General features: G+C 44.6%; 1 protein-coding gene across 5 annotated transcripts in view; it reads right to left on the bottom strand.

Moving 5' to 3' along the window:
- The window catches only part of VPS35L (VPS35 endosomal protein sorting factor like), a 146,727-nt gene that overhangs the window by 92,012 nt on the left and 32,439 nt on the right, over nucleotides 1-22,276 (bottom strand). For all 5 annotated transcript variants that reach the window (XR_010110514.1, XM_063598474.1, XM_055100228.2 and 2 more), the window contains exons 8-11: nucleotides 18,109-18,193; nucleotides 8,286-8,345; nucleotides 1,700-1,796; nucleotides 945-992 (exon numbers count right to left, since the gene is read on the bottom strand). Coding sequence is in view for 4 of the 5 variants with exons in the window: in XM_063598474.1 (XP_063454544.1) it covers nucleotides 945-992; nucleotides 1,700-1,796; nucleotides 8,286-8,345; nucleotides 18,109-18,193 (290 nt within the window). In the remaining variant the exon portion in view is untranslated. The remainder of the gene's footprint in view (nucleotides 1-944; nucleotides 993-1,699; nucleotides 1,797-8,285; nucleotides 8,346-18,108; nucleotides 18,194-22,276) is intronic.

Genomic DNA, 22,276 nt, shown 5'->3' with positions numbered 1-22,276 from the left:
TTCGTTTGCCACAGATTTACTGTCCCGTATCCTGTTCCTTCCGTGAATCTCAGGCTGGCATCTGACATCCTCCAACCACCAACAATGTGAATTACAATTTATTTCTCCTGCAACGTATGTCTTCCCTCTGCCTAAGGCATTATCCTCCTCCAACTGTGAGGCAAAATAATGTTTCTTCAGCCCCCATGTTATTCCCCCAAACTATTCCAGGCAATCCTAGATCCAAATCCAACACACTTGAGATAAATTCTAAATCCAATCAGAAGAGCTATCTGTGGAGCACCGTGAATCAGTCACTCCCGGGCTTCAAGGAATTTATTATCTAGCTATCTAACACGACTCAGCATTTCACCTGCTCTGCAGAAAGCAGATCTGGGTCCCCCATGTCCTGTAACTACTCTCAAAACATTGTGATAAATTGAGTAGCATGGACCTAAGCCACTAAGGGCAAAGGCTTCTGCTTCTGACGTCATTTTCATCATCATCATTATCAACAGCAGCCAACATGGAGGATGGGCCCACCGTGTGCCAGGGGTGACTCTCATTGTTGCATGTGTGACCCAAAGGACCCCCTCAGACCTCTTCTTAGGGTCATGTTCCCAGGAGAGGGAGCCAGAGGTTCTGAGGCTGTAAGTAACTTGTTCAAGACCATACAGCTAGTACCAGTACAGCCAAGATTCAAATCCAGTTGAGCTGATCTTCCATGACCTCCTTAACCAACTTCTCCAGGCTTGAGTTTTCCTCTCTCTAATATGGGGATTAGGATGGTGTCTCTACTTCATTCAGTTTTCATTTGGATTCAATGAGAAAAAGAACAGAAGGTGCTTAACACACATTAAGTACTCAGTGAATAATGGCTACTATTACATTGCCATTACTATCTGTGTACACATGGGAGATTTTTTAGAAATTTTATGGTTCTAGATTTTACCGAAGAGCCTTACGTTTTGGAGAGGAATTTGTTACATTTCAGGATGGATGCCTCCACGTAACTACAAAAACATCCTGTTAAGGAAGTGTTTTCCAGAAGGTCTACTCCCTATAAAGAAAAGACTAAACTATTCATGAATAGAAGTAGGCGGGTCTTAGGAGATGGGGACCACAGTGGCCCCCAACAATCCAGCGAACTAAGGTAGCTTATGGTTTCTACATATGGTTCTCAAAGTTTCATACTTACTTAAAACAAATTGTGGAAAATGTTATACGTTGATTCATAGTTGCATGCTGAAATATAAACTGGGTTTTGAGCATTTCTAATCAATGCTTTATGGGGAAAGAAAGAACTTTAGGTAACTAAGATGGAATTTATGTATAAGTCAAATTCTCTGTTCTTCAATAGTAGCATTTGCCCTGCAAAGCTTGACCCTGTTCTTTCAAGTTCTTGGAATCAGAGAAAACACAAATATGAAGCATTTTAATTGAGAGAATTAAGGTGGGAATGTTCCTCAAGGAAACAAATGCTTGACACATGGCATCGTATTCAAAGTAAAAGACAAAAAACTGGAAAGAGCAAGAGTCCAAGGGTTTCTACAATGTGGCTTGCCCTGTATGTGTTTTCAGGCTAGCAACCCTAACGGGACCAAACTTTCAATAAGAATGTTAGGGCATCCCATCACATGGCTTCTATTAACAGTACAACTCTTTTAGCCTATCTTTAAAATCATCAGACCACAAAAAAAAAAAAAAAAAAAAAGGATACAATCTTGGAATGAGTTCCCTGATGGAGGCAATCTTGAAAAACCAATTTAGGCATGTTTCCTTGGCCGTGTCATTTGCATTCTCTGGAAAAAAGTGATCTGTAATACAAAAAACAAGACCCATCAGCACTCCTAAATCTCAGAATCTGTGTGAGTCCCTGGATGGGAATACATTACCCTGGAGCAGAAAAGGGGGTGACTCAGCCTGTTTCTTTCCTTCCAAATATCACTATTAGGAAGTAACTGATGATAACAATAGTTTACACAAACACAGGCTTTCTAAGTGCCAAGTGTCGTTCGCAGTGCTTTACAGACAGCTCACCTGATCCCATATAGCAACCCTCTGAGGTATGTAGTTTTATTATCTTATTTTACAGACGCAGAGACCAAGGCACAGAGGAATGTAGTGACTCACCCAAGGCACACAGCAAGCAAATGTAAGAGTTAGAATTCAACCCAGGCACTCTGGCCCTGCGGCCGACATTCTTAGCCACTGCCTCTAATATAATCCAGAGGTTCTTGGTTACCTACCAGTCACTATGACAACATTGTTGAGAATTCCAGATGCTTTACGGACCTGCGACTGCAACATGAAATGTGATCTAAGCTTTTGCTCTACACATCACAATGGGCCAGAGGAAGGTAAAGCAAGGCCTCTGAGGTGAGAAACCAGCCAGAATTATGTTGCCGGCTCACGACTGGCTCCAAGAGAGTCATCTTGTGAAACTGCCAGTTTACTCCATTAGCTATTCTCTTCCTTTTTAATAAAAGAACTCGCATTTTCCTGCAGGACACAGGGCCATCCTTGCAGCTAGGTGTGGTCACGTGGGTCAAGTTCTGGTCCTAGGATATACAAATAGAAGGGCAACTTCTGAGAAGTATCTTTAAGGGAAGGGGCTTGCCTTCCCTCACTTCTTCTTTCTGCTCACTGACTGGAATGCAGACATGACAGCTGGAACCTCTGCAGCCATACTGACCATGAGAGCAACAAGACAGAAGTGAGGATCCTTGGTACCAGGGGCTAGCTGGCCCATCGGCCCTGACCTTCATTACTGTTATTTTGAGTTTTCTGGAACTGGTACCCAAGCTTGATTTTGACATACATATTTTTAAACAGCAGAAATTTATTTCTCACAGTTCTGGACTTGACATACATCTTAAGGAATGGAAGAGAATATGGAGAAATGAAAGAAAAAACACAAAACTTACCAACACCATGAAGGCCTTTGTTAACCTCTCACATGGAAATGATTTCAGCAAAGATTAGAGCTCTATCCCACCACTGGATGTTTTATAGTTTTAGGATTAATTCAAAAAGGGAGAAGCTGGCCAGGCACAGTGGCTCATGCCTGTAGCCCCAGCTACTTGGAAGGCTGAGGTGGGAGGATCAATAGAGCCCAGGAGTTTTGAGGCTGCAGTGAGCTATGATTGAGCCACTGCACTCCAGCCTGGGCAAAGCGAGACAGAGTAAGACAGAGCAAGACCTTATTTATTTATTCTCTAAAAAATGAATAAATAAATTAAAAGGGAGAAGTTAGTTACTTTAGAATATAGCAAATGATTCTTAGCTTGCTGGCTTTCATCCTGTTTTGCAATGAGTCATTTTCATCCCTGATTCTGTCATTTGGTAGTATATGAAGGTGATCAAAATTCCCATAGAATCAGCAAAAAAAGATAAACCTCTAGGTACTTCTCTAGCAGAGAACAGTCACTAATCACAACTGCAGATATTTTGAAATTGCAATCTCCTCACTCTATTTTTGGATGTCTGGCATGCATCATTCACTTGAGAACTATTTGCTTACCATTTTCAAAAGGATAGGAAATGACCATTTTCCCCTTTCCAGCCTAGATCTCTACACATGAAGTAACCTTTTTTTCTACTTTCAAGAGATCCAGACAGGAAAAGACAGCAGTTATTCTTACATTCATTTGTCAATCTTCTCTTTGGGGAGAGGGAAGAGCAGTGTTAATTTCCCTTCATATGACTGAATCTTATGGCTTAAAATCCAAAAGCAAAAATAGGTCTCTGAGGTCATCTACAAAATCTCTCACTGTCTAGTTGAAGGAACTGAGATTCAGCAATGGCTAAAACAAACTGGTTCAGGTTGCCTGAAAGAGTTGGGAATCAGGCTAAAGGCAGGCTGCCCTGCATACACGCATTGACTACAAGCTATACGACAATCTGCATACACCAATACAGAATCTTTAGGCTTTCCTTCCAGCTCAAGAGATAATTTAGGAAAAGGATTATGTTATGCGGGACTTTAAAATCTTACAGCAAACTAAATATTATATTCCTTTACTTCATGTGCTCAACACAAATGCCTTAAGGGCCAACTAAAGGTGGTGTTCCAGGCTTTGGGGAGATAACAGTGCGCAAGGTAGATCCTATCTTCATGAAACTTACATTCCAGTGGGATGAGACAAATGCTAAACAGGAAAGAGAATAAGCAGGCAAACAAATAAGATAATATCTAACAGCAGTAAGTACTATTAAAGATACTAAACTAGGTATTGGAATAAAGAGTGACTTGAGTGTGATTTAGGGGAAGGGGCTCATTAGATGCAGTGGTCAGAGAAGGCTCCCACAGAGGCGGCATTTGAGCTGAGCCCTGAATTACGAAAGGGAGCCAGCCATGCCTAGATGTGGAAGAAACATATTCCAGGGAGAGAAAACAGCAAGTGCAAGGCACTGAGGTAGCTATAACCTCACTATGGTCAAAGAACAAAAAGCAAGCCAATTTGCTGAGCAGAAAGGGGAGCAGCCAGCATGACAAGCCAGTTCATACAGGGCTGAAGCCTTGGTGAGGAGTTTGAGAGTTTTTCTAAACATAATGGAAACCCCCTGAAGGGTTCTGAGCACAGGAATGGCAATGACACGACACAGTTTAGACTTTAGCACTTGGGCTGCTACATGGGGACTCCTTCAAAATCTGGAAATTAATTCAGAAGACACTTCAATATAACAAAGAACAGAGATGTTTTTTCTAGCTCCCACTTATTTTTCTTTTATGGTGCTGCTTTTTTTCAAACCTGAACTTCTGTGGGTATTTTAAGAGGAGGCAGGAGACCAATGACTCTAGTTCTCTCATTTATTTGCCAAGTCTCTACCCTAGCAGCGAGAGGTCTCTTTACGTAACAGTGTTATAGGGATTGGCACCATCTTAGTTAGCATGTGCTGGAAAGGCCAGGTCAGTTAAGGCCACTGCTTATCCCGATGTGGCCCACATCAGCCACAGGGGAAAACTGAAGATGGGAATGCTGAGAAGATGGTGATGGGAACCATAATACAATAAACCCAAATTATCTCTCCCAAGCTGGAAATAAAATGATTTGACTTCTCAGAGTCGATGGTCTCTTTATGCATAAGCTGGATTAAGAACTGTTGGGAAAAAATGACCACATCTAGTAGTGTGTGATTTTCATGAACCCAAAAGACACTGTATCTTTCTCAACTCCGAAGAGCTATACCTTAGTTAAAATTCCTGAAGGCAAAGGGCTCAAGTATGAAATTCACCCAACAGAACTTGATTTAAATGTAAAGAATGAGTACAAATGCCACCAAATTTCTCTTCACACATAATCTCTTTGGGCAGAATTCTGCACAGGAGATTTCTAAAGCTTTCATGATAATTATACTTAAGAGTCATTCCTCAGATCACCAACAACTTTGAAAAACATAATCTACTGTTCTTTTCAGGTTCTTGGAACTGGAGCTAACACAAGCAGATGAAGATTTTAGCTAAAAGGAAAACAAACAATGATATCATTTAAAGAAAAAAAAACAAATCATTTGCTTTGCTCAAGATCAAAAATAGTTATTTGGAGAGGGAAGAATTTTAGTGATAAAAGTGCTATAATTAATGTATCTAAACAAGGACTCATCTGTTGTTTTGAACTTTTAAGTTTAGGCAAGGAGTTAGTTATTAGTAATTTTTCCTTAATTGGCCCTAAAATGTTGTTTGTATAGTCACTGAAGACTGGGAGAAAGGAAGATTATTGCAGTAGAGGCAAACTCAAATGCTTCTGGGGACCAGGCAGGTAAATACGAAAAATTTTAAGAGGTTGGGTATATAGCAATAGGAAGAACTAGAGCCTGTATCAAAAGTCATTTTTTTTTAAATGCTGTTGTTGCCAAAAAAAAAAAAAAAAAACCTATTTTGGTTCAGTTCCACCTGTTGGCTCAAGTTTGCTGCCAATGGTATAGCATGCTACATGCTGGCAAGTGTGAATTAAATAAATGGATTCGGCCGGGCGTGGTGGCTCATGCCTGTAATCCCAGCACTTTGGGAGGCCAAGGTGGGTGGATCACCTGAGGTCAGGAGTTGAAGACCAGCCTGGCCAACATGGTGAAACCCCATCTCTACTAAAAATACAAAAATTAGCTGGGTGTGGTGGTGCACGCCTGTAATCCCAACTACTTGGGAGGCTGAGGCAGGAGAATCGCTTGAACCCAGGAGGCGGAGGTTGCAGTGAGCCGAGATTGCGTCATTGCCCTCCAGCCTTGGCAACAAGAGTGAAACTCCATCTCAAAAATAAATAAATAAATAAACAATTCAGATTTCCCAAATCCTCAAGCCAGCGGAGAAGGCCTTTCCTTTCCACTTGGGCTGGCCTCTGCCTGCCTCTCCCAGATCACTGCCTCCAACCCTGAGATGGCCAGAACATAGGAGGAGCTGCTGAAAAAACATCGTCACAGGTGTGACGCAGTGGCGTGGAGGGTCCCAAAGAACAACCACATGAGCCACATTAAAAAGGTCAAAAACTGGGGAAATTAATTTTAATCATGTACTTTAACCCGATTCATCCAGAATACCGTTTCAACATGTAATCAACATAAACACTATTAGTGAGCTACTTTACCGTCTTTTACTTGTACTGACTCTTTGAAATCCGGTGTCTTTTTTAATAGTTACGTCGCATCTCAATTTGGACTGGCCACATCTCAAGTGCTCAAGAGCAACACGTGGCCAGTGGCTGCTGTACTGGACAATGTAGATGCAGCACTAAGAAAGAGCAAGGCTCTCAGTAGCTGGTGGCAGGGCCCTGGGCAAGACTCTTCCGTACTGGGTCTGCCCATCTCTGATGAAACAAGATGAGTCCTAAAAGCACTTCGAGACCTAAAAAGCCTTCGAGACCTAAAGCACTTCGAGACCTAAAAAACCTAAAAGCCTGTTGAGTTCTGTCTCTTTCTTTCTGACAAATGTGCACATTAAATAGTATTAAAAAGACAGGCCAAGCACAGTGGGTCATGCCTATAATCCCAGCACTTTGGGAGGCTGAGGTGGGAGGACTGCTTGGGCCCAGAAGTTTGAGAGCAGCTTGGGCAACATAGGGAGACCCCGTGTCAACAAAGATGAAAAAGTAAAAATATTAAACAGAAAAAAAAAAAAAAAGGGACGGGCACGGTTGCTCATGCCTATAATCCCAGCAGTTTGGGAGGCCGAGGCAGATGAATCACTTGAGGTCAGGAGTTTGAGACCAGCCTGGCCAACATGGTAAAAACCCTGTCTCTACTAAAAATACAAAAATTAGCCAGGTGTGGTGGCAGGCACCAGTAGTCCCAGCTACTGAGGAGGGTGAAGCAGGAGAATCGCTTGAATCTGGGAGGCGAAGGCTGCAGCGAGCCAAGATTGTGCCACTGCCCTGCAGCCTGGGTGACAGAGCAAGAGTCCATCTCAAAAAAATTAAATAAAGATAAATTGATCGATTGATGGACAGATAGGAAGCAGAAGGAGAGAGAAAAGGAGAGGGTGGGAGAGGAGGAGGGAGAGGCAGAGAGAGAAGGAGAGAGAGGGAGGAATAAAGGAAAGAGGAAAGAAGGAAGAATATAGGTCAGGTTATAGGTTACTGTCACAAACACCTTCTATTCACCTCCTGGGAAGCCCCACTGCAGGAGCAGAGGGAAGTGGAGCGGCAATGGAGCAAGCTGGTTGCTCTAGCTTGGACAGATGAGAACGTTTCCTCATAGCAGTGCTCGGAAGTTAAAAAGAGGAATAAAGGCAAAGGATGCTGCGGCTGAGAGTCCTGCATTGCCAGACACATCATTCTTACCATTTATACGACAAAAGAAATTCATCATCCACTTGTCCCATTATAACCTCCTGGGAATTTAAACTTGATTGACAGTCAATTTAATGCAAAAGCATTTGGGTACAGATTGTGAATTCAAAGCATCAATTACTATTGATCTATTTGACATCATTCTTTAATATACATAAAGTCGTTTTTGTTTTTTTTTTCCAAGCAAGTTGCTTCTTAGGAGGGAACGATACATAGGAAAAACATTAAAGTCAAGCAGCAGAGGAAAATATGTTGGTGTGAAAGTTTGGCTGAATCTAACTGTGAGGCCTTTTCACTCTTGCAGATTCAAATGACTTGCCTGAGTCCCTACACGGGCCATTTAGAAACCTTCTAATGTTTTTAGAAGACTGAGATGATCAGAAATCTTCAAAGGTGTTTCTTTTACTTTAACGCACCCAAAATTAAAACCTTTATCAAGCTTCAATGAATCCTGACTCAATAAAAGCCTTCTAGTCCTGACTCCAGGGCAGAATGACACCCCAGGAACAGCTGCGACATTACCTGGTAAGACGCTGCGACTATCCACACACATGGAAAAGATGCGCTCGTACACAAGCTTTCCTGGGAGGAAAAGGACAGATGGTGTTAGTATCACACTCTTCAGGAGCAAACAGTAAATAAATGTTTGTTAATTAGGGACCCAGAGCTATCATCGCCCAGACAGGCTTTAACTTGTGATGGTATGCTGCCACCTGGTGGGACAGATTTTAAGCCACATTTGTTTTGTTTTGTTTTTAGTTTTTCCAGTAGACTTTTACTTTCTTTGAAAGGCAGAAAAGTGATCGTTTTACCCTTTGGAATCTAAAGGAGTCTCAAGTATCTCCATCCACTCAGACGATGGTCCACACTCCATGCTAGGCCAGAGGTGAAAACAGGCAGCCCACGGGCTGAATCCAGCCTGTGACCAGTTGTGCATGGCCACACCACAACACACAACAGCCCACAAAGTGTTTTAACATTTTTTGAATTGGTTACCAACACGTAAAAACTGGAAGAGGCTGGGCATAGTGGCTCACACCTGTAATCCTAGCACTTTGGGAAGCCGAGGCAGGAAGACTGCTTGAGCCCAGGAGTTCAAGAGCAGCCTGGGCAACACTGTGAGACAGGGTATGTACAAAAAATTTAAAAATTAGCCAGGCATGGCAGTGCATGCCTGTAGTTTCAGCTACTTGGGAGGCTGAGGTGGGAGGATTGCTTGAGCCCAGGAGTTCAAGGCTGCAGTGAGCCATGATCACCCATGCCCTCCAGCCTGGGTGAGAGAGCAAGACCCTGTCTCAAACACAAAAACTAAAACAAACTCTACAACTTGGGAGAACTCACATGCCATATTTTCTCCTTCTTCACATAAAATATGTCAAAAATGTGGCGATATCTCTACAGGATAACACAGCTAGAGCAAATTAGTAGCTGCCCCTTGAAATGGCATATACACTAACCAGTTTGCCAGTCTCAACCACCCCCTACTGTCTCTCATCATCAGCATGCTTTTCACTCTTTTATGTGACCTGCCCGGTCCCTAGAAGCCTCAGAATTTGAGATTCAACTAGAATGCAAGCTCCACAAAGGCAGAGATTTGTGCTTGTTTTGTTCACTGACATATTCCTAGTACCGATCAGTGCCTGGCACACAGGGGGTACTCAATATTTGTTGGATGGATGAACATACTAGAGGTTTTGTAGGTCATGGGTCATTTTCTTGACAACTTATCTTTGCCACTGTAGCATAAAAGTGGCCACAATGTGCCAACAAATTGATGTGGCTGTGTTCCGATAAAACTCTACACAACAGGTAGGCAGCCTGGACCCCTAAACTGGTACCAAAAGTTTTATTTATTCTGTGCATGTATTTTCAAAATGTTATCAATATGTGGAAGTAAAAAATTAGAGTCCTTATTCATTTTCTAAGCTCTCCTAAGTCACCTTCAATGTGAAAGTATTTCCCTCTATGAGATTTTTTTTTTTCATAACCCTTTATTCAGGGCAATAAAGAACAACACAGCTTGTCCATACACGGAAAAAGAGACAGGAAAATACAAAGATCATTTCAGGTTAAAGAACGTGGGATCAGGTGACATCAAGAGATGATACAATGGCAGGATTAAGTGAAGGAAGCCAGCCAAGCTAAGAGGTACCACCCAGGTGCTTCTCCTAGTATGAGCCACCTACCTAAATACCTACCTATCTACATTCATTCCTTCATTCATTTAGACAGGGTCTCACTCTGGCACTAGGCTGCAGTGCAGAGGTGTGATCACAGCTCACTACCGCCTCCACCTCCTGGGTTCAAGCAATCCTTCCACCTCAGCCTCCTATGTAGCTGGGACCACAGGTATGCGCTGCCATGCTTGGCTAATTATTTTTTTGTAGAGATGGGATTTCCCTATATTCCCAGCCCAAGCAGGTCTTGAACTCCTGGGCTCAAGTGATCTGCTTGCCTTAGCCTCCCAGAGTGCTGGGATTATAGGTGTGAGCCACCACACCTGGCCTTGGACCACCTACATTAAAATTTCCTGAAGGCACTTGTTGAAAATGCAGATTCCTGGTGCCCACCTTAGAGCTACTGGAAAAGAATATTTTATAGCCAGGCGTGGTGGTGCACGCGTGTAGTCCCAGCTACTTGAGAGGCAGAGATAGAAGCTATGATTGTGCCGCTGCACTCCAGCCTGGGGCAACAGAGTGAGACACTGTCTTTAAAAAAAAAAAAAAAAAAAAGTATTTTGGAGGATGAGGACTAGGAATATGGATTTCTGAATAACCTTGCTGGGAAATCCTTATACATGCTGAAATGTGAGAACCACTGATTTAGGCAGACACCAGTGGGTCTCTGAGCTAAAACTTGCCTTGCCTCTGGAATCTACAGAAATAGCAACAAACTTCCCTTTTCCCTCTGAGCCAGTGCTTCTCCAACTGGGCTGCAGACTCCAAACACCTGGGACTATTGAAAATATGTGGATGTCTGCGTCCATCCTCAGAGGTCCTCTTATAAATGGTCTGGATGCAGCTGGGACTTTGTGGGTGTTTGTAAAGCTGCCCAGGTGATTTCAGTGTGCAGCTGAGTATGAGAAGCACTGCTCCAAACCACTGGCTCCATTTAGAAGCCCCTGGAAGGCCTTAGAGAACAAGCCCCAGTTCTCAAAGCCACCTGCCTTTTTCCTCCTGGCAGAACGAGCTTTCCTTATCAGCGGCTCTGGGTTCCCTATAGCAGCCACACCTCGTGTAGAGAGAGGCCTCCCTTGTGATGACCCCAGAACCCTGGCATTAGGGATGCACGCAATGTTACCTCGGACCATCACACAGCAAACCACACTAGGTGGCTGCATAACTTCTCACCTCCCATGGTGCACAGAATGAACCCAGCACAAAACACCTTTATTTCCTACACAAAAGTTGCCATCCCTCTAAAACTAGCTTTCTTTTTTAAAAAAAAAAAATTTCATCTCCACATTCTTTTTCACTTTTTTTTTTTTAAGAGACAGAATCTTGCTCTGTCACCCAGGCTGGAGTGCAGTGGAGCAATCACAGCTCACTGCAGCCTCAACTTCCTGGGCTAACTTTTAAATTTTTCGTAGAGACAAGATCTCACCATGTTGCTCAGGCTGGTCTTGAACTCCTGGGCTCAAGCAATCCTTCTGCACTGGCTTCCCAAAGTGCTGGGATTACAGATATGAGCCACTGTACTGGGCCTCACTTTCATATTTTAAGGATCTTTTAACTACAAAATTAGTTTTACTGAAAAAAGTGATTTGTCTACTAAGCTAGTAGACAACTATTTTGAGAAATAACACTTGATCCTAGATTTATTTCCTGTCTTGATTTGCTTTCTTACAAATCAAAGACACTAAAAGAGATAAATAATAACAGTGGTAACAGCTAGCATTTTCTGAGCACTTACTTTGTGCCAAGCACTATTCAAGGTCGTTTACTTTAATCCTGCCAGCAAGCTCTTAGAAAAGGAAAGACATTATACTTCCTATGAATCCTCTCATTTAATCCTCTCCAGAAACCCTTAGAGGCAGGGTCTACGATAGCCCCAGTCTACAGGTGGAGAAACTGAGGCTCAAGTTCACACAACCCTGAAACAGGAGACGCAGGCACTGAAGCCAGAAGCCCACCTCTGTACCCAATGCCTCCAGTGAAATCCCAGCAGAAACCAGGCACACGTCTTCCCACTGTGCATGCCAGTCTCTGTGGATGCTGGGGCCTTAGCCTGCATCCCTGGCACAGCAAGATGCTCTGACCCTCTTGTCAATGATGTCAACAACCATGAAACACCTGTCCCTATACTGTCATGCATCTTCTTTTAGAGCAGAGTATGACCATGTGCAGAAAAATGGAGCTCAGGACTCTACATTTCCACCAAGCAAGTCAGGGTTTCACTCCTTTTTTATAAAGTGAACACTCATTAGCCCCAAACCTTAATAAAGACTCTTTGAGCATCTGTCCATGCAGGCTGCCTCAACAGTCCTGAGGAATATTATTCACAATAGACTTAAACAACAGCACCCTGGGAACACCATTCTGAAGTGGAGAGGAAGGACGGGGACCTTGGGAAGTGCTGAAAGCGGCTACTCTGTGTGAATGTTTGGTTTTGAATAGGTAAAACATTCCCTTGGTTCAAAATTCAAAAAAGCTGCAGAAGGTACCGAGCGCAGTTTCTCTCCTGGCCCATCCCATCCACCTCACTGCCCTGCACACCCTCTGAGAGAAACCACTTCTATCGGTTTCTTGGCTATCATTTTAATGTCTCCTTAGAGAGACACAAGAGAATACCAACATGTAGTCTACATTTTCCTCCTTTCTTTTTTTTTTCTTCTTTTTGAGACAGGGTCTTACTTTTGCTAGGGTGCAGTGGTACCATCATAGCTCACTGCAGTCTCAAACTTCTTGGGCTCAAGGAATCTGCCTGCCTCAGCCTCCTAAGTAGCTGGGACTATAGGTTTGTACCACCAAACCTAGCTATTTTTTTTTAATGTTTTGTAGAGATGGGGTTTTGCTATGCTGCCCAGGATGGTCTTGAACTCCTGGACTCAAGTTATCCTCCTGCCTCAGCCTCCCAAAGTGCTGGGATTATGGGATTACAGGTGTGAGTCACCATGCCCGGCCCTTTCCTTCCCTTCTTTGTTGTTGTTTTGTTGTTGTTGTTGTTGGTTTGTTTGTTTTTCTGAGATAGAGTCTCACTTTATCACCCAGAATGGAGTGCAGTGGCTTGCTCTCAGTTCACTGCAACCTCTGCCTCCTAGGTTCAAGCAATTCCCCCACCTAAGCCTCCCGAGTAGCTGGGATTACAGGCGTGTACCACCTCGCACAGCTAATTTTTGTATTGTTAGTAAAGACGGGTTTCACCATGTTGCCCAGGCTGGTCTTAAATTCCTAAGCTCAAAGTGATCTGCCCGCCTTGGCCTCCCAAAGTGCTGGGATTACAAGGGTGAGCCACCATGCCCAGCCTTTTCATTTCATAGAGCCACTAGTACTCCACTATACAGACACACCATAATTTATTGAGCTAGCTCCTACTGATGGCCACTTGAGTTGCTTCTTATAGTTTGCTATTACAGGTGGGATAGATTCCCAGAGGTGAAACTGTTGGGTTAAATGTATATGCATTTAGGCCAGGTGCAGTGACTCATGCCTATAATCCCAGCACTTTGGGAGGCCAAGGTGGGAGGATGGCTTGACTCCAGGAGTTTGAGACCAGCTTGGGCCACACAGTGAGATCCCATTGCTAAAAAAACAAAACAAAACAAAACAAAACAAACAAACAAAAATTCGCTGGGCATGGTGGCACACACCTGTGGTCCCAGTTACTTGGGAGACTGAGACAAGAGGATCCTTTGGGTCAAGGAGATCAAGGCTGCAGTGAGCCATGATCACCCCATTGCACTGTGGCCTGGGCAATGAAGTGAGACCCTGTCCCAAAAAAAACAAAATGGTATATGCATTCCCCCATAAGCAATGTATAAAGAGAAATAAAGTAGGTGCTTTGACTGCAGAGAGCTAGTTGAGCCTCAGCTCTGCAATTCACTATGATGGTGACCCTGGGCAAGCTACTTTCCTTCTCCAAGCCTCAGGTTCCTCATCTATAAAATGGGGACAACAACCAGACCCATCTCATAGGGCTGTTATGCAGATTATGGGACTTAATACCTTTTTTTTCCTCCTGCCTCAGCTTCCCGAGTAGCTGGGACTACAGGTGCCCACCACCATGCCCGGCTAATTTTTGTATTTTTAGTAGAGACGAGGTTTCACCATATTGGCCAGGCTGGTCTTGAACTCCTGACCTTGTGATTCACCCACCTTGGTCTCCCAAAGTGCTGGGATTACAGGCGTGAACCACTGCGCCTGGCCGGGACTTAATATCTATAAAGCACCTAAACAGTCTGTCCAAGGTCATCATCTGTTGAAGGTTTACCACTGCTGTTCCCAACTCCCAGCCCAGCTGTTTTCTGGGACGCAACAAGGACAGCAGCATCTGCACTACAGCCCGGCGAGTCCAGGACGGGGCTGGAGCGCTGCTGGCAGGAGCTGGCAGAGTGGCTGCCCAGAGTTCTTGCAAGGTGAGTGAGCTGTCTGGGTCTGGCCAGGCTTGCAGGACAGAGCTAATCAGTGTCTCAGAGCTAATCTTGCTCAGGAAAGCTGACTCATACAAAAGAAACTTAGGAGAGGCGGGCGAGGGAACCAGACGGCCAAGAGGTTAATTCACGGGAGGAATGAGACTGCCAGGGGAGCCAGACACAGCCACCAGCCTCTCCCCACCAATGAGGGCCTCACACTCGCCGAAGGTAAGCTGTGTGCATGGACACGTCAAGGACCAGCAGTGTATGATTTGACATCTAACCTGAGAACCTAAAGCCCTCATCCATCCTGGGTCTCTCCTCACCATCTCCACCGCCTCCCGGGGCCACGCCACCCCTGCCTCTCACCGCAAGTGCTGCCACAGGCTCCGGGCTCTACCCCCGCCCTACAGTCTAGTCTCAACACGGAGCCTGTTAAATCCCACGTGGGATCACCTCCCTCCTCTGCTCAACACCCTCTGGTGGCCCCTCCTGCCCTCAGAGTCAGAGTCAAAGCCCAAGTCCTTCCAGTGGCCCCCAAGGCCACCATGATCTCTGACCATGTCAGTTTCTGCCCCTCTCCCGGGCTCATCTCATCGCCTCTCTCTTGGCCTCCTTGGTTCTCAGGCCAGCCTGGCATGCTCCCAATGCTCCCACCCCAGGATCTCCGCACAAGCTGTTCCTTGGCCTCTTCTGCCCCTGGCCTCCACCCCATAGACCCAGAGGGCTCACCTCTCCCCTCTCACCGCCTTCAAGCACCTGCTCAGGTAACCTCTCAACGAGGCTTCCTCTGAGCACCTTACTTAAAATTGCACCCCTACCCCCTCACCTAATTCCCTCCATTCCTCTTCACCCCCTCACCCCACTCTGGTTTTCTCCATAGCATGGATCATTGTCTAACATACAATTGGGTTGACTTAATTGTTCTGTAAATTCTCTTTTTTGGAAACATAAGCACCACAAAGGTGAGGATTTTTTTTCTCTTTTTTTTTTTTTTTTTTTTTTGAGACGAAATCTCAGCTCTGTGGCACAGGCTAGAGTGCAGCGGCGCGATCTCAGCTCGCTGCAACTTCCACCTCCCGGGTTCAAGCGATTCTCCTGCTTCATCCTTCCAAATAGCTGGAATTACAGGTGCCTGCCACCAAGCCTGGCTAATTTTTATATTTTTAGTAGAGATGGGGTTTCACCATGTTAGCCAGTCTGGTCTCGAACTCCTGACCTGAAGTGATCCAACCACCTCAGCCTCCAAAAGTGGTAGGATTATAGGCGTGAGCCACTGTGCCTAGCCAAGGCAAGGATTTTTATCCCTTCTATTTGCTGACACCTCCCTAGTGGCCTGCAGAGAGCCTGATACCACCTCTCCGGGCCATCTGAACCCATCAGGGCTCATCTGTCAGCTGGGACATCTCTTCTTTTTGCCCAGGTAGCATCCACTCCCCTTTCTTCTGCTAACTGTATCACTCTTTTAGTTTTGGGGTGACCCAGGCCTGGATAATCAGTGCATTTCATCCCCCAGATAACACAACTGGCTCAGGGACTGACATGTGATCCAAGCCAGGCCAATAAGATGGGATTCTGAAACTTCTGTGGGAATGCTTGGAGAAAGTAGCTCTTTCCATGCCCTGGGACCACTAGCAATAAAGCTAGCAGACGCTGAGGACAGCTTGTGAAGCTCGAGAATGCACCCAACCAAGGGCAAGGTCTTTTTTTTTCTCTTTTCTTTTTTTTTTTTTTTGGAGACGGAGTCTCGCCCTGTCGCCCAGGCTGGAGTGCAGTGGCGTGATCTTGGCCCACTGCAATCTCCACCTCCTGGGTTCAAACAATTCTCCTGCCTCAGCCTCCCAAGTAGCTGGGACTACAGGTGCGCACCACAACACCCAGCTAATTTTTGTATTTTTAGTAGAGACGGGGTTTCACCATGTTGGCCAGGCTGGTCTTGAACTCCTGACTGCAGATGATCCACCCACCTTGGCCTCCCAAAGTGTTGGGATTACAAGTGTGATGAGCCACCATGCCCGGCCCAAGGGCAAGGTCTTAATGACACTGTTTGGGTTCCTGGATCCAGCTGCACCTGAAGCCAAACTACCCCTGGACTTTTCAGCATAAGCCAATAAAGACCCACTTTTTCAAGGTTAGTTAGCTTTCTTGTCACTTGTTTTAGCTAGCGCACTCAGGCCTCCGGTCTCTTGGACAGGACTGGGATGCACAGAAATGAATGAGTCTCTCAGATTGATAGTCTGCTTTCTGACACATTATATCTTTCGATGGGTTACAGATAAGATTTGCTGGGTTGGGAGCCCATTAGTCCCTGTAAGACAGTGAATGTCTCTGTTCTGATCTTCCACGTGTTCAGCTCTCAGAAGGCGCCCCTATTTCCTAGTTCTGGTGGGGTGCCTTGCTGTGGGGCACATCATATACAGCTTAGAGGGCTGCATGGTTTGAGCAAACTGCTAATGGCACGATGTTCTGGCCTAACCAACCACTGCCAAGCAGCACAGGGGCCTCCTGCTCCTCCAGGTTATTCTCTTCAGTCAAAACCTTTCTACCTGGCTCCAAAAGGTCTCTCTACCTGTGAGGTGGTGTGTGGGACTAGGGGCAGCCACAGTGATGCAGGAAGCTATCCAGGTGGGAGAGGACTGTGGCTAGGATTAAAATTTTAACAGTGAGGCTGGGCACAGTGGCTCATGCCTGTCATCCCAGCACTTAGGGAGGCCGAGGCGGGCAGATCACTTGAGGTCAGGAGTTTGAGACCAGCCTAGCCAACATGGTGAAATCCCATCTCTACTAAAAATACAAAAACTAGCTAGGCATGGTGGTGCGTGCCTGTAATCCCAGCTACTGGTGAGGCTGAGGGAGGAGAATCACTTGAATCCCGGAGGCAGAGGTTGCAGTGAGCCAACATCACGCCACTGTACTCTAGCCTGAGTGACAGAGACTTTATCTCCAAAAAAAAAAAAAAAAATTTTAACAGTGAAGAAAGAAAAAAATAGACATGCTGGGGAGAGCTTTAGGAGGCTGAACCGAAGAATCTGGTGACTGGACATGGGCATGTGGGGGAAGATGCTCAGATTCCCAGCTCAGGCAACTGGGTACATGGTGGTGCCATTCCTGGAGACAGAAACTCAGTGGGAAAAGAGAAAGGGCTGGGAACAGATGCCAAGTTCAGTTTCAGGTGCCTGTGAGACGGCAAGGGACCCATGCTGCTTAGTGCCCCCAGCCTGCCCTGCTTCACTCATTCACTTTACTAGTCTATCACAAGATTAGGAAAAACAGGCCAGGCATGGTGGCTCATGCCTGTAATTCCAGCACTTCGGGAGGCTAAGGCAGGAGGATCACTTGAGGCTAGGAGTTTGAGAGCAGCCTGGGCAACACTGCGAGACTCTGTCTCTACCAAAAAAAAAAAAAAACTTAGCTGGGCACGGTGGCATGAGCCTGTAGCCCCAGCTACTCAGGAGGCTGAGGCAGGAAGATGGCTTGAGCCCAGGGGTTTGAGGCTGCAGTGAGCCATGACTGCGCCACTGCCCTCCAGTCTGGATAACAGAGCAAGACCCTGACTCAAAAAAAAAAGAAGAAAAAATAAAATTTTAGAAATTTTAGAATGTTTCAAAAATAGCGCCCTTATTAATGGGCGTGGGGGGGAATGGTTTGATCTCTCCCATGACTTACTTAATAACTTAAACCACAGCAGAACCTAATTTACAGTAACTCTACCACCCAATTCTTGACAAAACGAACACATTTCCTAGATCTAAGATGCATATGACAGGTACTTACCAAATGTATCAAGTATGTCGGTGATAAGGACAAATTTGCTTGGGTAGAACTGAATAACACTGGTGTCTGAAAGAAGCTTTGAACACTAAAAAAAGAGAAAAAAAGAGAAAATTCACTCTGGCATGTCTGGTATGGGTAGGACACTCCAGATCTGAAAAATTAATGGTTTCTATAAACAAGTTGAGATACTTACTATGTGCCAAGGCCTGTGTGAGGCACTGAGCATACAATGACAAGCTAAACCACTGTGCTTTTGACAGAGAGAGCCGGACTCTGCTTACAACAGAACCTCTTTTTTTTTTTCCCTTCCTTTTTTTTTTTTGTAGAGATGGGGTCTCGCTATGTTGCCCAGGTTGGCCTTAAACTCCCAACCTCAAGTGATCCTCCCACCTCAGCCTCCCAAAGTGCTGGAATTACAGGCGTGAGCCACCGCACCCGGCCCATAACACAGTCTCTTAAGAAAATACACTATCACCTTCTTCAGGAAAGCCTTATCCAAAAGACTCCTGCTTGTATACTGAACCAGGAAGCACTCAAAATCACTGAGAGAAGTGAATGACATCTCTCTCATCACAGTCCTCATCTGTGGCCCCATCTTTGTTCAATTGCTTTGCAGACTGGCTTCTTCTGTTGATTTCAGGGTGATCAGCATCCTTAAACATTCTTTTCTAAGAAATGACCCCATAAGTAAATCCCCAAGGCTTCATAAACTCACACTGATTATTTATACTCAGTCCCAAATTCCCCCCTAAAAGGAACATAAGCTTCAATGAATACATGTTACTCTGGAAATATGACCTTCAATGCTGAAAACATTTCAGCTTTGCGGGGAATTGCTGAATTCTACATTCTCATTCATGCCAAAGGGTCACAGCCATGTTCAGGACTATTTAATTTTTTTAAATTTTATTATTATTTTATTAGAGATAAGGCCTTGCTCTGTCGCTCGGGCTGGAGTGCATTGGTGTAATCATAGCTTACTGCAGCAATGAACTCCTGGGCTCAAGCAATCCTCCTGCCTCAGCCTCCCGAGTAGCTGGGACTACAGGTATGTACCACCATGGTTGGCTAATTTTTTTTCTTTAATTTTATGTAGAGGCAGGTTCTCACTATGTTGCTCAGGCTGGTCTTGAACTCCTGACCTCAAGCAATCCTCCCACCTCAGCCTCCCAAAGTGCTGGAAATACAGGTATGAGCCACTGCACCCGGCCAACATGTTCAGAACTCTTTTTTTGAGTACTCGTCTGCTATTTAGTGTTCAGGACTCTTAATGGAAGACCGCAGTCACACAATGTGGCCCCAAACACCTTCGATTATCTTTTATCATCAGAAACAGAAAAGCTCTTTCTACTTTGAAGAACTAAATTTAATGCCATGCCCTGAAGACTTTACAAATTCAAAAGTCAGCATAAGGAATTAAATAACTGCCACACTTCATCACCCCAATGGTTGACCCTCAGAAAGAAAAATGTCATTTAAAAATTAAAAAAAAGATGTTCAGACATTTAGAAAGGATTATTTAATATGCAATTCCAATATGCAGAGAATGGTGAGAACGTTCACCATGTCAAGAGATAGGTTGACATGTGTTTTCAGTTTGGTGTTGTTACCCAACATCTAAATTGTTAGAGTCACCAAGTTTCTCCATAGCATTACAGGCCTAAAAGTAAACAACGTGTCTGATTTGCGAAACATCCTCTTACAGCCCAGATGTTATTTGCGGGGGGGGCGGGGAGCGGGAATGTAAGCTGTAAAAACAATAGTGCTGACACCAAACGTGGCAACTGGATGTATGTGGAATTCCATTTCCTGACACCTCGCTCTGCGATTTTCATATGCCCTTTGTGAGAGTTCCAACTTAAACAACTGCCCCCATGAGATTTCAAGGCTGGAAAAAGCTAACAACTCCAAATCTCGGAGACTGTTTACAATACACAGTTCTCGGTTCCTAGGGATGTGACATCTCTGAGTTCTACCCAGAGCTGGGCTTGCACAGTCTCTCAGAGATGAGTTACTGCCCACTGGTGAGGTGAGAGAGAGAGAATTTAAACAGAGGATTTCAAATTAAACACAGCTGGGGCTTCCCAAACATCTGTGCATTGATTTTCTCCCAAGCTGGTTTCATAAAACATACATTTTATAAAGGACAACAGGAATAAGATTTTGTTTTTAATCCAAAGTTAAAGCTATAATGATCTTATAAATTGAAGTTACTTTTTAAATTACTGTTTTGAAGATGCCACAGTTTTTAAAGCTTTGGTGCCGCTTCCTAAACTTGTCTGATAAGAATCAGGTAACCCAGGTATGTGTTAACAATACAAATCCCAGCTGGGCATGGTGGCTCATGCCTGTAGTCCCAGCACTTTGGGAGGCTGAGGCAGGAAGATCGCCTGGGCCCAGGAGTTTAAGACCAGCTTGGGCAATGTAGTGAGACCCCAGTTTCTACAAAAAATACAAAAATTATCCAGGCATGGTGGTGTGTGCCTGTAGCCCTAACTACTCAGGAGGCTGAGGTGGGAGAATCACTTGAGCGAGGGAAGCAGAGGTTGCAGTGAGCCGAGACCGCCCCACTGCACTCCAGTCTGGAAGACAGAGCAAGAATCTGTCTCAGAAAAAAGGTTAAAAAAATTTGAAAAGCCACAACAAATGCATACATTCAAAGATGACCTGAGTAGGAAGGAAAGAAGTAGACCATTACTATCCAGAATACATCTTAAAAATTGCAAAACTCAGTACGAAAAACACAGATAACAAAATGGAAAAATGGGCAAAAGAAATCAGCAAAGGGCATTTTACAGAAAAGGAAACCCCAATGGCCTATAAATATGTGAAAAGATGCTCATTTTTATTAGTAATCGAGGAACTGCAAATTAAAACCACAAGAAAATATGACTGGAAAAATTAAAATAGAAAATCTGCTCATACCAAATGGTGGTAGAATGTTGAATAGCACAGACTCTCACACGCCCACATACTACTACAAGCGTATGCTGGCACAGCTACTATGGAAAATAACTTAGCATTATCTGGAAAAGCTGAAGAGGCACAGAGCAGTTCTACTCTTAGGTATAGGCTCTTATCTAGAGAAAAGCTTTACATGGGCACCAGCAGACGTGACCAAGCGTGCTCACAGCGACATTGTCCATGTAGTGAAAAAAGAACAGAGCCAGATGCTCATCAACAGATGGCAAAATTTATGCATCAGAAAATGATTTCATACTCAATGCAATCCCTGTCAGAATCCCAGAAGGTTTTTTTTATTTTGTAAAAATTGACAAACTGATCCTAAAATTCATACAGAAATGCAAAGGGCCCAGAACAGTGAAAATAATTTAAAAAAAGAAGAAGAGGAAAAAAGTTAAAAGACTTATACGACCCAGGCCAGGCGTGGTGGCTCATGCCTTAATCCCAGCACTTTGCGGGGGGCAAGGTGGGTGGATCACCTGAGGTCAGGAGTTTGAATTGAGACCAGCCTGGCCAACATGGTGAAACCCCATCTCTACTAAAAATACAAAAATCAGCCGGGCATGGTGGCAGATGCCCGTAATCCAAGCTACTCGGGAGGCTGAGGTGGGAGAATCGCTTGAATCTGGGAGGTGAAGGTTTCAGTGAGCCGAGCCAAGATGATGCCACTGCACTCCAGCCTGGACAACAGAGCAAGACTCTGTCTCAATAAATAAATAAATACATACATACATACATTAAGACTTATATTACCCAGTTTCAAACTTGCTATAATGCCATAGTAATCAAAACAATGTGGAACTGGCCAGGCGCAGTGGCTCATGCCTTTAATCCCAGCACTTTGGGAGGCCGAGGTGGGTGGATCACTCGAGGTCAGGAGTTCGAGACCACCCTGGCCAACATGGTGAAACCCCACCTCTACTAAAAATACAAAAATTAGCTAGGTGTGGTGGTGCGCACCTATAATCCCAGCTACTGGGGAGGCTGAGGTATGAAAATCGCTTGAACCTGAGAGGCAGAGGTTGCAGTGAGCAGAGATCACGCCACTGCACTCCAGCCTTGGTGACAGAGCAAGACTGTGTCTCAAAAAAAAAAAAGACAATGTGGAACTGGCATAAGGATTGACTTATGGATCAACAGAATGACAGTAAGAGTCCAGAAATAAACTCTTACATTTATGGTCGATTGATTTTTGTTTTTTTGT

Source organism: Pan paniscus, chromosome 18 (assembly GCF_029289425.2).
Source record: "Pan paniscus chromosome 18, NHGRI_mPanPan1-v2.0_pri, whole genome shotgun sequence".
Taxonomy (NCBI): Eukaryota; Metazoa; Chordata; class Mammalia; order Primates; family Hominidae; genus Pan; species Pan paniscus.
Note: the sequence above shows the minus strand (reverse complement) of the source record. Positions and strands in the feature narration are given on the sequence as shown.